The following is a 19608-nucleotide window of genomic DNA, read 5'->3' on the forward strand; positions in this document are numbered from 1 at the left end:
CGTTTGGAGTAGAATATAATCGAATGCAGCGAAAACCAAATAAAGACGACGACGTACGCCTTATGTGCCGGAGTAGTGAGCGTGAACTTTATTTCGATGCATCCACTCGATCCCGTCGGACTATTATATACGTACAAATTGTTATTTTTTATCAACACGCTTCGCCAAAATACATATTATTCTTGCCATCTAACGTCGTCGATTACATCCGGCAGCACCGGAAATCGGTCTGTTTATATTGATAAGGACAACAATAAATAATACCTACGTACGGATCTCAAAGTAGGTATCATCGGTGTCGCCAAAATTAGTTATGAATTATAATTTACACATTATTATTATACGCATTGCGTATAAGTGCATTGTGGTTCTCGACGATTTTTCTCTGCCGTGCAAGCGAATCGGGTGACAAACATTTTTATCTTTTGTTTCGACTTTTATACACAATAAGGGTAAACGTGTAGGACTATATTTTAAATGATTATGGAAAAAAAATGTAAAACAGTACGAGGTCCTTCAACGTTGAAAAAAATATAAAAATAAAACCTCATAATGCCTGGATAAGAAGATAATATAATATTGGCTTACGATAAATAGAAAAATCAGCTTCTGCGTGCTTATACCTATCACTCGGTTTTAATTTTATGTACGTTCGTCGTACTTGACGCTGTCGTTTCACATTTGTGCAACAATAGTGGATTACAAAAAAAGCAACGTAATAATGAAAAATGTTCGGATCGATTGAATAATAAAAAATATTTCATCGAATTCAAGAGGACTTTCGCTGACACCAGACATACATAGTATAATATATAAAAGAGCGGCATGTGCTGCGAACAATATGTTGTAGGTACATGACTTTTAATAACTATATAATCCAGTCGGAGGCATAAACATATGAACGACACATAATCCTATGTATTATATATATATATATATATATATATATATATAGGATAAAAACGCAATTAAAAGCTTACGGAAGCACTCTTCCGGTGTCGACCAGCCACGCAGACACCGGGCAAAACTCTCTTTCGACTCGATACGGCGGTAATAAATTGTATCGGTAGCTCGAACAATAAAATCGGTTTATACGGCCTAGTGTCGGATAAATAAAGCAAGTAAATTTAACGACTATTGATCCAATAGTATCCAAAATCGGCGGCGAACATTTCACTACCGACCAATTTCTCGGCGTTGGTGTAATCTCAACTTAGGTACACCGTGATTTTCTCCAGGACAAAAAATTGTATCCGAAGGGACGACTAAATTGCCAGAGACAAAATATTTTTGTTTGCGTTATATGAAATATTTATAACGGCAGTAGCTTCGTTTTAAGTTTTAATGGACAATTATTTTACAAATGGTAAATGTTTGTTCCTACTATGGTTTTTGGTTTTTTAAGTAAGCTACCCCCGGCCAACTCCATACCAATTTCAGTGTTCTAGCTAGGTAGCACTGGGTTATTATCGCCCGTATTTCGGAGTATTAAATATTTAAAGTTTCTTGGGATTTCGGGGAGTGCTGCGCCCACTCGACCCTCTTGGCCTTACGCCTTTGAAAAATATGATATCTACTACAACAGTCAACAACACTAAAAACGGAATAATGTTTTTATGTGAAGGGAACGTATACAAATGTAATGTATCGAACGACATAATATATTTTATCAAAACTTTTTTTGGAAGGAGATGAAGTCGCAGTAGGCCTCAAGTAGGCTATTGAAGACTTATAACAAATTATAGTGTTTACCAATTTATGATCGTTCAACCATATTCAAAGTTTTTGTTTTATTTTAATTTGTTTTTTTTATTGGTCTTCAACCCGGTAGCTGTGGCCATTAGCTATTGTAGGGGTTAGGTACAGTTGGTTTGATGATTTTATTTTATTTCATTTTATGATCCTATTATATTTGTATTTTCATTTTGTTATGATTCAACATTTTTTTACATTATTTAGTAAATATTTTTTTATATTCTGACACACTAATTATATTTTAATTAGACGTTTCGGTAATTCGGTGTTTCATTACAATTTTATTTTATGTCGGTGTTGTGTTTCAGTAATTATTCTACTTAAAATGTTGTCACATGAAATATTATTAATTGAAACATAATTTTAAAAACTGAGTTTTGTTATAATATTTTAATATGATACTTTAAAACTGATAAAATCTAGTTGAACAAGTTGCATACGTTTACTCTGTAATTAAATATTTCTTAAAACTAAAATATCTGGAAAAAATCGCATAGTTGAAATAAAATAACTTATTTTACTGTACATAGTTAAGATTTATAATAATTCCAATTTTAGAAACATAACAACGACTTTGTTGATACATTATGTTTATATTTCAACAAGATATTTTTTACCATACTTCCATTAAGAAAATAAAATTATAGATACTTCAATTTTACAGAAAACCTGGTCTTCTATCGCTTCACTTTTAATTAAGAATTTAAAGCAACACATTAATATCAAGAGGGTACGTGACTACGTAGTTACGACCTACGAAATATTATTCAATTTTTTTAAAAGCTTAAAAAAACCTTTAGTATATCGAAATTTGTTGGTATAAATTTGCGTCAAAATCCATTTATGAAGAAAAATATGACCTAATTCTTATTTTACACGAATTTCGAATATAAGTAGGGATAAACCAATCAGTTATTAAAGTTATATAAGTATAAAAAGTTTATTATTTTGTATTTGCAATTCGCTTATATCTTACATAAAATTTAAATGTAAGTATTTGCTTCTGCAGGGTTTATAATACAAGAGTTCTGCTTTGCGTGATGTCTATTATATTTCAGGTGTTTATATTTTAATATGTTTTTATATGTTTATATGTTGTGATCGTTCATAAATGCAAACATTCAAATTACTTCGAACATCTACATATTAATATATTATAATATCGTACTGGCCTGTTGCAGTAGTTCCATATAGGTACTCGCCGCAAGTCTTGACTTCAAAATACCTAGGTAATTAATGAAGACCTGTTGAGATTTCGGGGGCACAATCGATTTGGCATTTTTTAATACTTCGTGTATGTCTTATAGAAGATAATTTAAATGTAAAATGTATTACTTGTATATTTGTTTTGAAAAAAATAAAATAAAATTCACAATAGTATTGGAAGCAGCCATAACAGTAACCCAACAATAATACCTATCATCGTTTTTAAATCTTGTTTTTTTTTGTTATTATCTTGGAAGCATCAAAACAAAACAGTTGCATCATTAACTTCAAACATTATTGTGAGTTTAGTACATAATATGTAGGTTAATCAAGTACCGACGGCCAATTCGTTTAAAACTTTTGAAACATTTGTACAAACAAACATGACAAGATATCATTACAAAGACTTTTTTATCAATTGTTATTTTGTGTGTTTATATATATATATATATATTTATTTATTAATCATAAGAGTTCATAGTTGAGACACTTTTTGTTTAAGACATATACCTAATGTTATAAACTATAATTACTTTGCATTAAATGCATGTAAATAAAATTTAATATTTTAGTGTACTTTTTGTAATTTAACACTAATTTGATGGACTGACAAAAAATACATGTTTGTAATGTTATTTTTACTAAGGAAACGATATAATAACACCTAAAAGTTGTACAAACTAAATCAAAAAGTTCTTCGTGGTTACGGTAAGTACTACATGTATGAAGCATTTAAGCGTGAACCAACTTAAGCAATCAGTTTTTACGAGTAAAAAAAATTATCAATCAAAAAAAACAAAATGTTTGTATACATTGTACTCATAAAGTTAGTGTCTAAATTAAATACAATTGTCAATTAATATTATTAAATGTATGTTACTTTTCCGGTACAACCTTTGTAATTTTTCGTACGAGTTTAAACCGCTATAAAATCAGAGCAATTGATTGTCAAGTTCTGAACATGAAAGTATAAAAAAGTGATTGGTAGGTAACATAATATTTTTAAAATATAATGTAAGTGCCTGAACTATATTGTACCAATGCATAAAAATGTTTTTTATTAAGATGTTTTGTTTCTGTACAGTGTACTATAAAACATAAATTGTTGTTTTTATTAAGTAATTTCAGGTATTTTATACGTTCTTTTATCGGAACTAAGGAATCTGCAATTTAATATGATTTACGGTTAAGTGACCTTTAACCCGGACGGGTCTTCTGTAAGTCGTAATTCGTGTGTCGAAATTTATTAGCTACGGCGGAGGTCAATATATACAGAAAATTTTGCACAAGAGAGACCCCCACGGAACAACAAGAATAATATACATACTATATTACACACCACGCATGTGCGTACAACATGATTGCAGTAATTTGTTCAAATTATCCAGCCGATTCGTATAGTAGATACACACACATTTTCATTAGATTTTATGATACATAAATAGATATTATGTCTGTAAACTTAATAACTAAAAACAAGACAATATCTAAATTGCCTGTCATTAATAAACAACAAATCTTAAGTTCGTCGTTTTTTCTTCTCCTCCGATGTTTAAATTTTAGTATACAAATTTTAAATTCCGGCTACGCTTTAATACCTTATACACTCGTATCAATTTTTTAATTTATAAAAAATTGCGAAAAAATGTTTGTGAATAACAGACGATATTCTCAAGATAGACACAATAAATAATAATCTCCGGAGTTGTAATATTGTTACTGATTTGCTATCATTTTTTCCCCTTTTTTTTTTTTGATTTGAACATTTTAGAATACCTACATTTGCTTAAAAATAATTTTTATTGTTCATTTGTAAGTCACATACTATTTTAATACCTAGACCAATAATACATGTCTGCATTTAAACGTTTACTGTTACTTAATTATTTTACATAATTATTTTAGTATTTTTTGTAAGCTAGCAGTCAGTTTAAATTTATTTTATACAACAGACAACAGTATATGTATTTTTACATGCCTCAAAACTATAATAATTTACATTTTAAAACATTTAAAACATACATAGTCATAATGTATGCATTATTATATTTCCATAACCAATAACAATACATTTCAAATTTTATAAATGACAAACATGATTCATGAATGCAAGTCCTAACCTGAAAATTAATGATTAAAACTTAAATGATATCGTCCATAAAAACTAAAATATTTAATTCAAAAATTGTACTCCGTTTTTTTTAGCATAAATCAAAAAACACTGGGAGTTGCAAAAACCACAAGACTGAGAAATGAAAATATCAAGTTTTCGCGTTGACTGTAATAATTTATGTTCAAATTTAATTAAAATAGCGTAAAGTATTATTTGATGTTTGGTCAATATAATAAAATATACAAACACGAACATTTTGAGAAAAGATCTAAAAAAGTTTAAAATAAATTTAATTTTACTCGAGTAGGTACCTACTAAATAGATTCTTTTAAAAGCCTCAACAATTTAATACGCACATGTTTAGATTCTAAAAAATGCATTAAAGGAAAGTCATTCCAAATAGATTTAGGAATTAAAAATTACATCACGAAATTTATTGAAAACTGCTTATAAAATACGAAAATAAGTAATCTACTGAAAATCATAAACTCAGCTTATAGGATTGAAAAATTGATATTATTTTTCCTTAAACTCGTCTCCTGTGTTTCACCCTTACTATTAATTGGCAGTTTAACCGGTAATACAGTAGAGTGAAATGTTCTCGAAATGAAAGTATAGGTAGTACCGTTTGCGTTTGAGACTATGAAAGAATTATACTATAAGACTTTCGGAGCCTACTTCCTGCCAAAAGTGTATTTGCTAACAAAAATGAAGAGAAACAAATAAACATCATAGCCATCCAATCGATTTGAAATCTCACGTTTAATAAGTAGTCATCCAACTTCAAACTCAACATCCATGTTAGTAATGTTCATAATGACATAGTCTTAAGTCTCTTTGGTAGAATTTCCGTCATCGCTTATAAAGTCCCATAGGTAACATTAAAATTATCGAGTTTAGACAAAATAATTAATTATGTCTTAATCGCAGTTAAGTGTCACATCTCACAAAAAAAAACGTTCATCTTTATTAATAGGTATATCAAATATAACTGTAACTACCAATTTTAGATAGCGTGAAAAACCAATTTGTAAACGTAGAATAATAAACATGTCCACCAGATGAAAAATAAATTAGAATGGAGAAATCCGTGAATTATGTCTTAACATTTTGAAGAAACGTAATTTATTTACGAGACAAAAGTTTTCGTACAAAAAAAATATTATGTTCAAAGAACACCGATTTTTCGGAGTTAAAAACTAGACGTAACTTTTATCATGCACAAATCGTCATAAATTTTGGTTCCATCTTCTACGTAGGTAAAAATATTACATTCAATAATAATAATATTACGTTGAATTCGAATCAAATTATTAAGTCTATAAGTTCTTAAAAGATTAGTTTACTTATTCAAAACATACCTAAATTGGGTATTTTTAAAAATGTTAAAATTAAATATAATCGATTAACAAAACATGTGATTGAAACATTCAGTTCGTATTAAAATTTAAAATATATAATATATACGGAACCTAACCTACCTCGTACCTACAAAGTATTTTAGATTTTAAAAATGCACACAGACTAATAAGTGATAGGACAGATAATAAATAGTATCAAACCAAATTATAATTTTACTCAAATTTTACGATAACTGAAAAGTAGTATGCATTTGTATGTTCACAGTTCGTTTTTCCACGGTAATTTTTTTTGTTTAAGCGGGAATGTCCCGCTCAGACGACTCAGAATTACCGTATCCCACAATACGGTGATTTCACACTCAGTGTCCACCAATTTGCGGCTTACACAAAAATATTTACCGTGTACACTAGGTTAGGTTTTAAATTTTTTTTCAACCTCACTAAATTAATATTTTAAGTAAAAACACAAATTATTAAATACATTTTTTTTATTGTTATAAATTAATTCTAAATTATATTTATACAAGTTTTCTTACTGCTCTAGTAAAAGGTACATATTCTACAATACGATCATGAATTAATAAACAATAAACAGTTACACCTGTAAAGAATTCCGATAATTGTACCTTATTATATGATATGCATACATCTTTTCAAGTATCTTAACTATGAAAAAAATATACGGAAACCGATATTGAGTCCTTCCACTTTTTTATCAAACGCTCCAATTTTAGTTATCAATACCTCAGAACCGAATTATTCAGCTACAGCCTCATCAGTGGATGTTCAATTGGAAATTGAAGCACCAGAATTCTCCACAGGTGTAACTGCTTACTGTTTATTAATTCATAATCGTATTGTAAAATATGTACTTTTTACCAGAGAAGTAAGAACAATAATTGTGTAAATATAATTTAGAATTAATTTATAACAATAGAAAAGATGTGTTTAATAATTTGTGTTTTCACTTGAAATATTCATTTAGTAAGGCTGAAAAAAAAAATTTTAAACCTAACCTAGTGTACACGGTAAATAGGTGGACACTGAGTGTGAAATCTCCGTACTGTGTAATACGGTAATTCTGAGTCGTCTGAGCGGGACATTCCGGCTTCAAAAAAAAAAAATTACCGAGGAAAAACGAATTGTGAACATACAAATACAAATACTACTCTGAAAGTAATACATATTATATTATATTATCCGTTTCTATTACCTACATGCCGATGTCCAAAAATGTGTAAGCATTTATGTCCCACAACTATCGCAACCAAGAAACATAATAATAATATTAATATCATATCATATACCTATATGGCTATATCGATAGTCAGCACTACGTGTTACTTATCACAAGCTTAGACATCTTCATTACAATAACAACACAACAATCATAATAATAATTAATAATGGTAGTTAACGAGAGAAATATCATGAGCAGCTCGATTACGATTACTATTCGCATATTATAGATTTAGGAATTATGATATAGTATGAGTGGGTTAAAAAATATATATATTGCACACTTTGAATTATTTCAAACATTAACGTTCCTGCAGATCAAATAAATTACTCTATGCGATGCCATCGACCGAATATCAGTCCAACTGTGGTCTGTGTTTTTAGAACTGTATTGGCAAAACATTATGTAAAATACCTAATGTTGATTTTTTAAGTGAAAATCTGAATATTAAGAGCGAAAGGTGTGTAATTTTGAAAACAAATTTAATTATTCATCAGCCTTTTTTTTTCTGGGCAGAAAATCGTGGGAAATGTTGATTAAAAGTTTCGACGTTTAGATGCTGAGTATAGCAAAGATTGAGCCAATTGGTTTTTTGTTGAATATTTTGTGTCTGATGACATTCTTTTTAATGAGTTGTACAAATGATCCAACCTTCAACATTGAGAGTCGTTTCTGTTAGCAAAGTTGAACTAGTTAGTACTCTTTTTTTAATAAGAAATTGTACATTTTCGTGATTTTGATGTCAAATTTTGGGATTACAAAAAAAAGTTGTGGACCTTATTTTCAATATTTTTCAACTACTGTATGATCAGATAGGTAACGAAAAACCTGTAGTTAAATTATCAAGCATATTTACCTCGAAAGTCGAAAAACACATTTGGTCGAAAAAAAAAAAAAAAATATTTGAATTTAAATGTTTCAAACAATTATTAGTTCCTTACTATTCCTATTGTATTGAGTAACAAAAAAATAAAAATAAAACCGCGATTATTCAACGTGTGGCTTGCAAATAATCGTCCGCAGATCGAATCCCATCCATATACCTAGTTTATATTGACGCCGACAGCACATCCGGTCAATCATTGTAATATCCTGCACTTAAAACGTCTAAATTCTAGGTATACCGACTCGTTAATGATTTATCTTATGTTAATGTAGGTAACACGTATCGGCCGTGTATATCTGCGAGATACAATTCCGATGCATTTCCAGTGAACGTTTACCGCGGGCGGCGGTCTTCGCGATTAATCAGTCGCTTTTAACAATACGCAATAATATTCCCTCCGAAATTGATTTAACGCCACAACCACGTGTATTATTAGCATGCGGAAATAATGCGGACAAACGTCCGCGGCGCACGATTCGGTGCTATATGGTATTAGCGATTTATTATAACACAATGCACGTGAACACGATGATATTATATTATTATATTCACGTGTTTAACTTATAATATGTTACAGTACTGCGCTCGTGCAATCGATGTGCCTATATTTTCAAAGATAAAATGCAGTTTAAACATCAACCTCAAATCAGGTACAAAACACAAATATTGAAAAGTATTACACAGCGATGTTGGCCCTGTCCATACGGAACGGTAATCACAGTGTGCGGTCTACAAAATATGCCGTCCATCAGAGGAAAATAAAAATAGTTATAAACGCTTAGGGTATTTATTCACGCCGCCGCTCTAATTCAGCAATAATTTGTGCAGGAAATCCACGAGTCTAAGTGTTCCCGATTTAATTGCAAATTACATTTTGCCCATATAATAAAATTTGGGATCACGACGAGTAACTCATATTTATTTCGTGTACTTTCTAACTTGTTTCCAGATACAAGAGAAGTGTAAACGAGACACATTTAAACATCTTAGACTTGAGTATTTTTCCCGCATACTTAAAAACGTATGTATTGTTGTTAATTGTTATGTTTGTTAATGTTTTATCACAAGTAAGGACAGATTTTCTTTTGTACTTAATTATTAAAGCTCAATATCAAAGAAATATATTATATTTTGATAATCGTTTATGTTGAAACTATTTTCTTCAATTAGTGGAAAAGTCAAAACATTCTAGTGGATCAGACTTACCTATCGTATTAAAACAAAATGCTCGATATTGAAAACATGCTCCTCTACGTCTTGACGGAGAGAATTTATCAATTATTGTGCAGTTTACATGGTCATTTGAGGATTTTTTTAAACTTTAGAGTGCAATTGGATTAGTTATAATAAGTAATAACTACGTATAATAAACACACATTTCGTAGTTCAAAGTTTATTTCTGCATGTGATTTATCAATAGTTATATGGTAATTATTTTAAGACTTGATTTAAAATATCTTTAATGACTTTGCAATATTCATGACTAACAATATATTTATGTAAATTTAACATACTACATTGTTATTTCACAGTTCTCTAACGATAGCAACATTTGTATACATATAATACTGTTGTGTAAAATACTGAGTGCAATTTGTTTAAATGCATACATACCGTATGTGCAATATACAAATTACGTATTTAAAATTTTGAACACTATGACAATTCAGGTTCTTACGATCAATATTTTTTGAATTCCAAGAACATTTTATCAAATATTTGTGTTGCATAAAATACATTCCCGTTTTTCATGTAATTATTTACTCTTGGCTTTTTCCACTTATTAAAAAATAATCGAAAATGGTTGACACTCAAAGTACCAACAACGTATATGTGCAATTGGTTACCACAGTTGAAGATTTAAGCATTTTACTGCTCCAAAAATAGACACAAAAAAACAAACGCTCAGAAAAGGAAACTAATTAATAGTAATCAAAAAACACACATCATTAGCAATAAGCAATAGATTAATTACTTTGCTCAGAACCAATCTAAAGAATAGCGTTTTATGCTGGTGGAGAAATTGTAGACGTAATGAAAATGTAAGTCTTAATATAAAACAGTTGTGGCCGCCACCACAGCAGCTGTTTCAGTGTAAGTATGAGTTAAACCTTAACCCTTTCCTGCTTATAGCTTGAGAAACTTTGAAAATTTATGTTTTTTTTCTTATTATCTTTTTAAATTAGTTATTTAAGAATGAAAATGAAAAAAATACATCTTTTCCCATTCACCCTTTTGTGGTCTTGGGACTTTGTAGTCCCCGTCAGGCATCTATGGTCTGGACTCAAAAACCCCGTCAGGCAGTAACGACAATCGTTTTTTTTGGTACATATGAACAATAGGAAATTTAAGGATCAAAATAAGGATACCTCATTGTTTTAGTTTTGTAAATATAATCAATTAAATTAATCACATTATTTTTAATGATTCAGATAATACATATTTATACTTATTTTTCATAATAATCAGATAAAAAACAAAATAGTAACAAAAATGGTAATAAGTAATACAATAATTAATCTTCGTAGTATTTTTTTTCTTATACTTTACGGAACTAGAAAGTACCGACAGCCAGGTTTACCGCAACTATTGTACATAATTTTGTACAGAATTATTTTGGCAGTAGACTTTTAAGTCCCGCTAGGTGGAAAAGGACTGAACACTACCAAGCAACAATCGACTTAAAAAGTTGGAGAGCTACAATATTAATTATTGTTCAAAGATTCTTATAGTTTATTTGATTCGAGTATTTTGATAAAAAATAATTAATGAAAACATTTATGAATACACAATTAATAGAAGTCGATAATCTCAAAATACTGCAGAGAAAAAAAGGATACAATTCAAGCGTAGTAACAAATTTAATTTTTGGTTGCATCATATTTTAATAGATAAAAACCTCAGATTTGTGAAATTTTTTATTATAAAATGCATTTATTATTATGACACAAGATGGATCTAAAATTCAAAAAATGATCACATCACGTAACCCAGAAAATAGAATGAAAAATCTCATCAAGCGCCCAAGTAAATAATGAATGCCTGCCAAAACAGTTTATTAAAAATAAAGATCTGTTGGGTATTTGTAGAATGATATTTCCGTACTAAACGTCGGAACATTTTGTTGAATCACTTATAAGCTACAGCTAGGCAAAGGCGTGCATATTATAAAATACCCAATGGCATGTACACTCGTATACAATATCTCAGATATTTTATTTCTATTGCACATAAGATATAAAAACTAGATGATTAATTATTTAAAATTATCGTATTATATACATTTTATAACCTCAATAATTTACTTTGAAACGCTTAGTTGTTAATCATAAATCATAATAAAAATTATACACTCGTTACTCGTATATACGACTTAATATAATATAGGTAGGTACTTAAAAATAAACTCTAAGGTTAAATTATAATAAAACTAAACCAGGCATAATTCAAATTTTAAATTATAAATGACTTTTGAATTGGAAACGACATAACTACTTAGACATGAATATTATATATGCTACGGGAAAATAGCAAAAACATGGTGAAATGTACCATAAAAAAAAATCATTTCAATTTTGATTTTAATATAATATTAACTGTATAGTGAGGTTAAATAATTTGTTTATGTTTAAAAAAGGTTTAACTCTTGGTATTATTTACCACGCACAACAGTATCCATCGCACCATTATATAACACTGTGCTTATGACATTTCTAAAATCCTGGCTACCATTTTTTTATAATAATTCTAAGTAAAAAATATTAAACTACAAACACTTATTAAATTGAACCCTCCAGATAGAATCATATTACAAATGTGATTATGTCTCTTTTGTTTCGTATCAAATATAATAATTGATAAGGAACAACACTATCCTACTCCAAGGTTACTGAAATAAATGTGAAGTCTAATAGTGGCATACTTAACTGTTGAACTCCTCTCCCCCTTGGATTTTTATTTAGTATACGTATAGGTAATAGGTATGTATACAAAAATGAATACAAACAAATATTTTGATGTATACATACATGTAAATATATAATATACCTATATATCATTTTCTAAGCATCCATTTCCATTAAAAATGCCTGTGTATGCCAGCCACTGGCGCCATAGAACATCAGTATTAATTATTTTATCCATAATTTAAGATCTGACTTGAGGAAACGATTTATTTTAAAATATGCAATTTATAAATATATTTTTACAATAAGCATATTATGTGATATAAGGCATTTTTAATTTTTTTGTGAATGAATGATTTGGTTAAAGTTAACTACCCAACAATAATACTTTTGAGCACTATAGATGAAAATTAATTTTAAAATTGATTATAATATGAAAAATGTAATTAATTTTAACATTTATTTAACCGATGACAATTACCTTGGGAAAATCAAACATTATAAGCAGTTAATTGTATTTTTGATAGAAAATTATTTTATGAATTATATAGCACTCACCCAGAAAAAAAAGATCTAATTGAAAATCAATTAACGTCATAATGTAAATTATGTAACCGAGCGATTATGTATGGCTTTGGTACACCAAATAATGTAAAAAGGTATGACCTCTGTTTTAGTATATAATATAATTATTATAATAGTTGATACGTAATATTTATACATAGGTAGATCATAAATCAAATATTTTCCTCACTTTTAATATAATTTCAAAAACTCCATTTTATAAATAATAATTGTATAAAAGATAATAGTACGTTAACTAAACTAGCCAAAGAATGACAACAAAATGTGTAAATTACACAAATTTGTTATCAATTCAATGAAACTGTTTGATGTCGATAGTTTTTCTTTTTAGTTGTTCAAACGTTTATTGAAATCGATATAATGTATTTATTGGTAGCTTTTACTTAATAGAAATTACAAATGTTCAATTATATTATTTACATACATTTAAATAACGATTGGGTTCTTAATATCCAGTCCTTGTATTTTAAATCCCTAGTCACAGAACATTTCTCTCTAATTTTATTATGTCCTAAGCAATATAGCTCCCGGCTGTTCTTCGTATAATATTTAAATTATCCTCGAAGTATTATATTCATACCCTAATTATTGTGAAACTTTGCTATAAACTTATGTCAAAAAAATGTACCTAAGTGATATGGCCATTCCTTTTACATCGATCAATCGTCTTCCTTGAGTATCCCAGGACACTGGTTTACTGCAATAATACGTTTCCATTATCTATCCGAAAACTTACTTGATTTTATACGAGTAGCACACATGTGAGTTCTTGGAACGCGTATAAACTTATGAATATATTCATAGCCGTTTTCTCGAAGGCACACAAAAAACTTATTTTAAAACGTTGAAATAAGTTTCTAAAAGTAAGTAAAATCCTCGCTAATAACTACAATAAATTTGGATTTGATAACAGCACTCGACAAATTAAGGTAATATTTATAGAGAGAATAGAGAGAGAATGTATAGTATGGTAACCATCACAACTCGATGAGCTATTACCACAATATTTTAGACATATTTTTGAACATTTTATCACCTCACAGTATAGCTAACATCAACGAAAAAAATTAAAGAACGAATAGTTTAACGTGAACTTCACTTTTCATTCCTTACTGACCGTTAGTTATTTGCAAACACCAAATGTTATATAATCTAAATTCCTTGAAATTATTATGAAGTGTGAACATAAGTCCAACATGGATTCCAGCTAGTAGACTTAATATACTAAACAGGCGTCTTTGAAAACACTGACCCTTCAGGGAACAATTCTAAAATGAGGATTACCCGTTCAACTAAACTCCTATGATAAAACCACATTTTTAAGCTTATGTGGACATATTATTCAATCAAATTCTGAGATAAGTCCGGTGCCAAATAACAAAATAAATACAAATAGAAAAAGTTTTTTTATACATACGATGAATGTTCTTCCGGTGCATAAAATCAAACGTTCCACCTCAACTGCAACTTTTCACAGTAAATTTGATTGAAAAACCCAATACTGAATGTGTTAGAGAGGTGAACATAGAATGGTGAGTGATAGTTGATGAAGTTAAATTTTTTTTACATATTTTGAAAATTAAAACAAAACATTGTAAATTAATACAAAATTACAAGCTCTGATAAATGATAATACAAATTATAACCGTGCTAAAAGTTCTGTAATGAAACTATCCAACACAAAATAAAAACCCACTAAATATCAAGTAAAAGTGTAAAACACTAATGTAAAATAAAATTTTTATTTCCATTCTTTAAATCATAAAACAAAATGGTGAGTAATTTACAGTTTACTGGTATTTTAAAGAAATGTTTAAATTCTACTGAAATAATTCTCAGTTCAAAACCAACTATCTGACTATTAAATTATTACGACATTTCTAATGAATATAATTTCTATGAAGTATAACATTTCATTATGAACTTTTAATCCAACAATTTGGATCTTTTAAAATTGTATAAATTACATAAATCTAAAACCATCATACAAAAAACTTAAAAGAATAAATAAATTCATATTACTTTAATTTCACTGACTATAACAGTATAAACGATGTTACCTATCTAGTATAATAATGAATCTTAAAAATAAAATAAAAGCAATTGAACAAAAAGCTTTATTTTTTTTATTCCTTTTAGGTAATAATTACAAAGTATTATTTTCAACTATAACGACTTAAGGGTATCAACTATAAAAGAAAACCACTAATTCATCAAAAAATAATAAAAATCCAGTTGTTCATAAAAAAATGTGATATGATTTTTTGATAGTTTTTAAGATATAACCTAATCTCATTTAATATTAATTTTGGAATTTTTAGTATAAAAATAGAAATCTTTTGTCATCATAAAAAAATCATAGTAACTGTTATAAAAAAAATTATAATTTCTCCTGAACATCTTTTTAACAATTTCTACGTGATTTTTTGTTTTAATTCAACTAATATTTTTCAATAATTTTGCATTATTTCCAATATAATAAAACTAATGTAAAAAATTAATTTCAGCACTGGAGAAAAATAAAAAATAAATCATTTTCATTGATTTATTTTAAAACATTTAATTAGTTTCAAAGTTAATCTTTAAAAATAATATAGTTTGTTGTCCACTTCAAATACTATTGGTAAATATTTGTTTAAAATCATATTCGGACAAACACAAAATAATATTACTGTTATTTTCAGCAGATGGGCGAGTTATTGAAAAGCTGAGCTGATACAGATCAATAAATTCAAAATTTAAATATTCAATAATCAAGTTAAATTACAATTCACATAATATACTATAAGTCTATCAATTATAGGTCTATAGAATATAGGCATATAGCTAGTATTATAATATAAATAAAATAATATATTCGTTGTATATTCAGTGTGTTCACTGTTCAACTTTGGTGTTTAATATTTCTCTTTGTGAATTCAATTTTCCTAGGTATAATTTTAAATATTTTAGATGGTAAAATAAAAAAGACATTGAAAAATTAACAAAGTTTTCAAAGTAAATAAGTATAAATTACACACTCTCTAAATTGTCACAAACAATTAAAGCGTAATAAAATCAAACATACTACAATATTGTTATAACGGCTACAAAAATATATACATTTATAGATTTACTCGGATACTTACGAAATTTAGATTTATCTTTAAATAATTAATATTATAGTTAGCTATTACTTATTACCCACATCAAAGTATTAATTACCATACTATTGGGCAAGGTAATTGATTGGGTGAGATTTCTACCACATTAATAAGATAATATAACGATAAATATAATTGTCTGTAGTGCTAATTATTTATGTTGCGAATAATTGAAGGCTTATGACTTTTTTTCAATACGAATTTTCAAACTTTAAAAATTCAACCAATTCCAAAGCATATAATGTCCTTTTCCTTTAAAAAAAAAAAAAAACTTAAAGTACATGTATATAGTATCATACATTTGTGTGGTCATTAAGGGTAATTAAACGGCCGACAATATTAGGCAAACACCTAACTCCTGAACATTTTTACCAAACATAGGTAGTGTCTTTGCATCGAATTTAAATCGTACCTTAACCTAATAATATTTAAAGGATACTCAGTGTGGCACATGTTAAAGTCGGTATTCATCGGTATTCAAATGTTCCAAAACACCATGCCCTGAACCGAAATATCACTGTGATCAACACCACAAATCATCCACTCATGATGTTGTACAGTAGTCGGCGTGTGATCTTAAAATGTTAATTCCGAGCGCTGACGTAACTAAACAAATTGAACTTATACTCTGCTCTTATGGTAAAAAGTCTTTGACAATCAATCGACTAACCCAATGATGAATGGTAGAAATGTCATACTTGTGGTACCGCCATGAAGTACTAACGCATCGAATGCACGTAATTTAAAAATTGTAATCCAAAAAATAAGTACACGTAGCAGAAAGTTTGAGTTCAATGAGTGAAAATATTACATAGGCGTTTTTAAAAATTATCCACACACTAGATACGATATGCAATATACTATAGCCTTTACGTATTACGTAGATATATACGATTATAGGTATGCTCAGTCTAAATAAATGACAATATTATCATTGTTATAAATATTACGGTTGTCGTTATTATAACTACTTATGATAAACTCCATTACACTTCTATTACTATTATTGTTGTTATTATTATTATTATTATGGTTTTAATTTTTCCACATGATACGCATGTAGGTAATGTATAACCATATTATCCAGAATTATTTATGTTAGAACGTTGAGTTTGTTATTATTATTTATCACTAATCCAAACGATAATAATTTGTCATCAATACATATAAGTAATTATAAAAATGTAAATGTGGGTAGTGCTAATGGGAAAGTTGTCGAAGCAAAACAAAGATTAAATGAAAATAAATGTTAAAAATTATTACGAGCCTTTTCGAAATATTTCATCTATAGATATTAACAATTGAATGAGTAATTTTCTATAAAAAAAAAAATCCACTTAATTTTCAATTGTGGTTCTAGAACTCAGAAAATAATGTAGGCTTTTGTCGTTTTTGTCCCGGTGTACAATTATTATACGTGTTATTTATTTTATTCTAATAATAAACACCAAATACCATTTAACCACTTTGTTCTATACGTCTATTCGAGTACATTCAATGATAATAATTGGCAGTTAAAATATTTGTTTAACAGTCTACAATCAGAACAATGAAATGCTGAATTCATTGAAGAATTAATAGCATATTATAATGAGATGAACAAAACAGAATTACTTACATCTTGAGTTAGACAAGTTTTTTAAAGAAAAATTAAATTTCTCTCAGTCTTTGTTCGATGTTTTGTTGCAATAATTTTTAGCACTCAAATTATTTTAATTTGTATTAAGCCCTTACCAGAGAATAATAATCATAGTAAATATTAACATTCTAAAGTACTGTACATTGCATAAAAACTAAATATAATCCTGTGCTCTCAATATTAATCTGAATACCGTTGTGGTACGGGATATTATTTATTTTAGTTCACCAAAGATAATTTTATCATGACGTACGATATTAAGTAGGCTTATTTTACTATTTATGCAATATTCAATACATAAATATGTACTACAATTATTAATTTAGTACAATATTATTTAATAAATATTATTTATCGAAAAACTCTTTTTTGGCTTTTTGTCTAAAAAAATTCAAACGCATTAATCAAAACTTCATAAACATTTTTAAATTATTAAAAGCTTCAAAAATGAACATTAAAAACCATAAGCTTTAATTAATTAAAAAAAATGTATTTGATATCATACGCCTACTATCTGAAAACTAAAATGTGTTTATATTTTATAAATATTTATTGAAATGTTTTATTTTATTATTTGACCAAAAAATGTCTAAATTATTTTAGTTTTTTGTTCTATTTTTAGAAGAATTTTTTTTCAGATGTATAGGTCTTGCTCTGCTTAGAGATTGGTAGATGTATCAATTAATTGTATTTCAAAAATAAAGTACATCTCCGTAATTTTTAACATGACATCAGACTCTTGACATATATATATATATACATTTAAACAGAATTAATAAAACCTATACACTTATTTGCTTCGCGCGATTCGTTGTACATTTTTCAAGTTGAAAACATTCGTTTGTATTTAAAAGTAGAAAAAAAAAACTGTAATATTCGAAAAGGGGAAAGAGCGAGGAAAAAATAATATTGAACACCACTTACCTGTGCCCCAGAGCGCGACCAGTTTGGTACAAACGAAGATACTGTACAGAGTGAAATCTACTTTTCCGTTTATATATATAGGTACGAGCTACGCTGTTACGAACACTACGCATCCGTACGGGTGGATCAGCCCGAGAGGGTAATATTCTGTGTTTCTCCTTTCAGCGTGCGCAACAAGTCCCACCTCCCTTTGGGGGTTTGTCCAAAATTCGCAACAGTTATGTCGCATCTGCGAGGAAAAAAAAAATACCGCATAATAAATACAATACATAATATTGTGACATACCTATATATACTTATGTATGTATATATATTTATATCGTGTTTGTTTATAGATAAGCTGGTGCTTTTTAATAGTCGGGAAAAAAAATAGAACTAAGTTTTCCTCTCTGTAAACTCGTATATTATATTTTTGCGATAAAAATAATTACTTGAGTATGAAATTATGATTTTCGATGTAAACCATAACAATAATAACATCTCCCGTGTTGGAGATTTTGTAGATAAAAAAAAAATTACGATTTAAATTAACTTGATTTTGAAAACATTAGCAGTTGATTTTTTTTATACGAATCGATTTTCTTTATATAGCGATTTGTGGTTTGAACTTGCTATTAATTATTTTGTTGTTTTTATTTTCTTAAGTTATTTATTTATCAACTTAGTTGCAGTTTTTTACAGCTCTAATTTTTCACAGAACTTAAAATAATTATTTACCTATGCCTGTAATATTTTTATTTTTATTCAAAGTTTATTCAATTTATGTGTGCACATATTTTGTGTATAGAGTTTCTGTGGTTTTTGTTATTTGAACTCTAATTTAATATTTTTGTTTTAATATCCAGTAAATA

General features: G+C 28.1%; 1 protein-coding gene across 1 annotated transcript in view; it reads right to left on the reverse strand.

Moving 5' to 3' along the window:
* The window catches only part of LOC111036148, a 45159-nt gene extending 26274 nt beyond the window's left edge, over window positions 1–18885 (reverse strand). The window contains exon 1 of the mRNA XM_022318065.1: window positions 18758–18885. Within this exon, the coding sequence (XP_022173757.1) occupies window positions 18758–18870 (113 nt within the window). The 5' untranslated portion in view covers window positions 18871–18885. The remainder of the gene's footprint in view (window positions 1–18757) is intronic.
* Window positions 18886–19608: the final 723 nt, after the last annotated feature.

Source organism: Myzus persicae, unplaced genomic scaffold (assembly GCF_001856785.1).
Source record: "Myzus persicae strain clone G006 unplaced genomic scaffold, MPER_G0061.0, whole genome shotgun sequence".
In the NCBI taxonomy this organism is placed as follows: Eukaryota; Metazoa; Arthropoda; class Insecta; order Hemiptera; family Aphididae; genus Myzus; species Myzus persicae.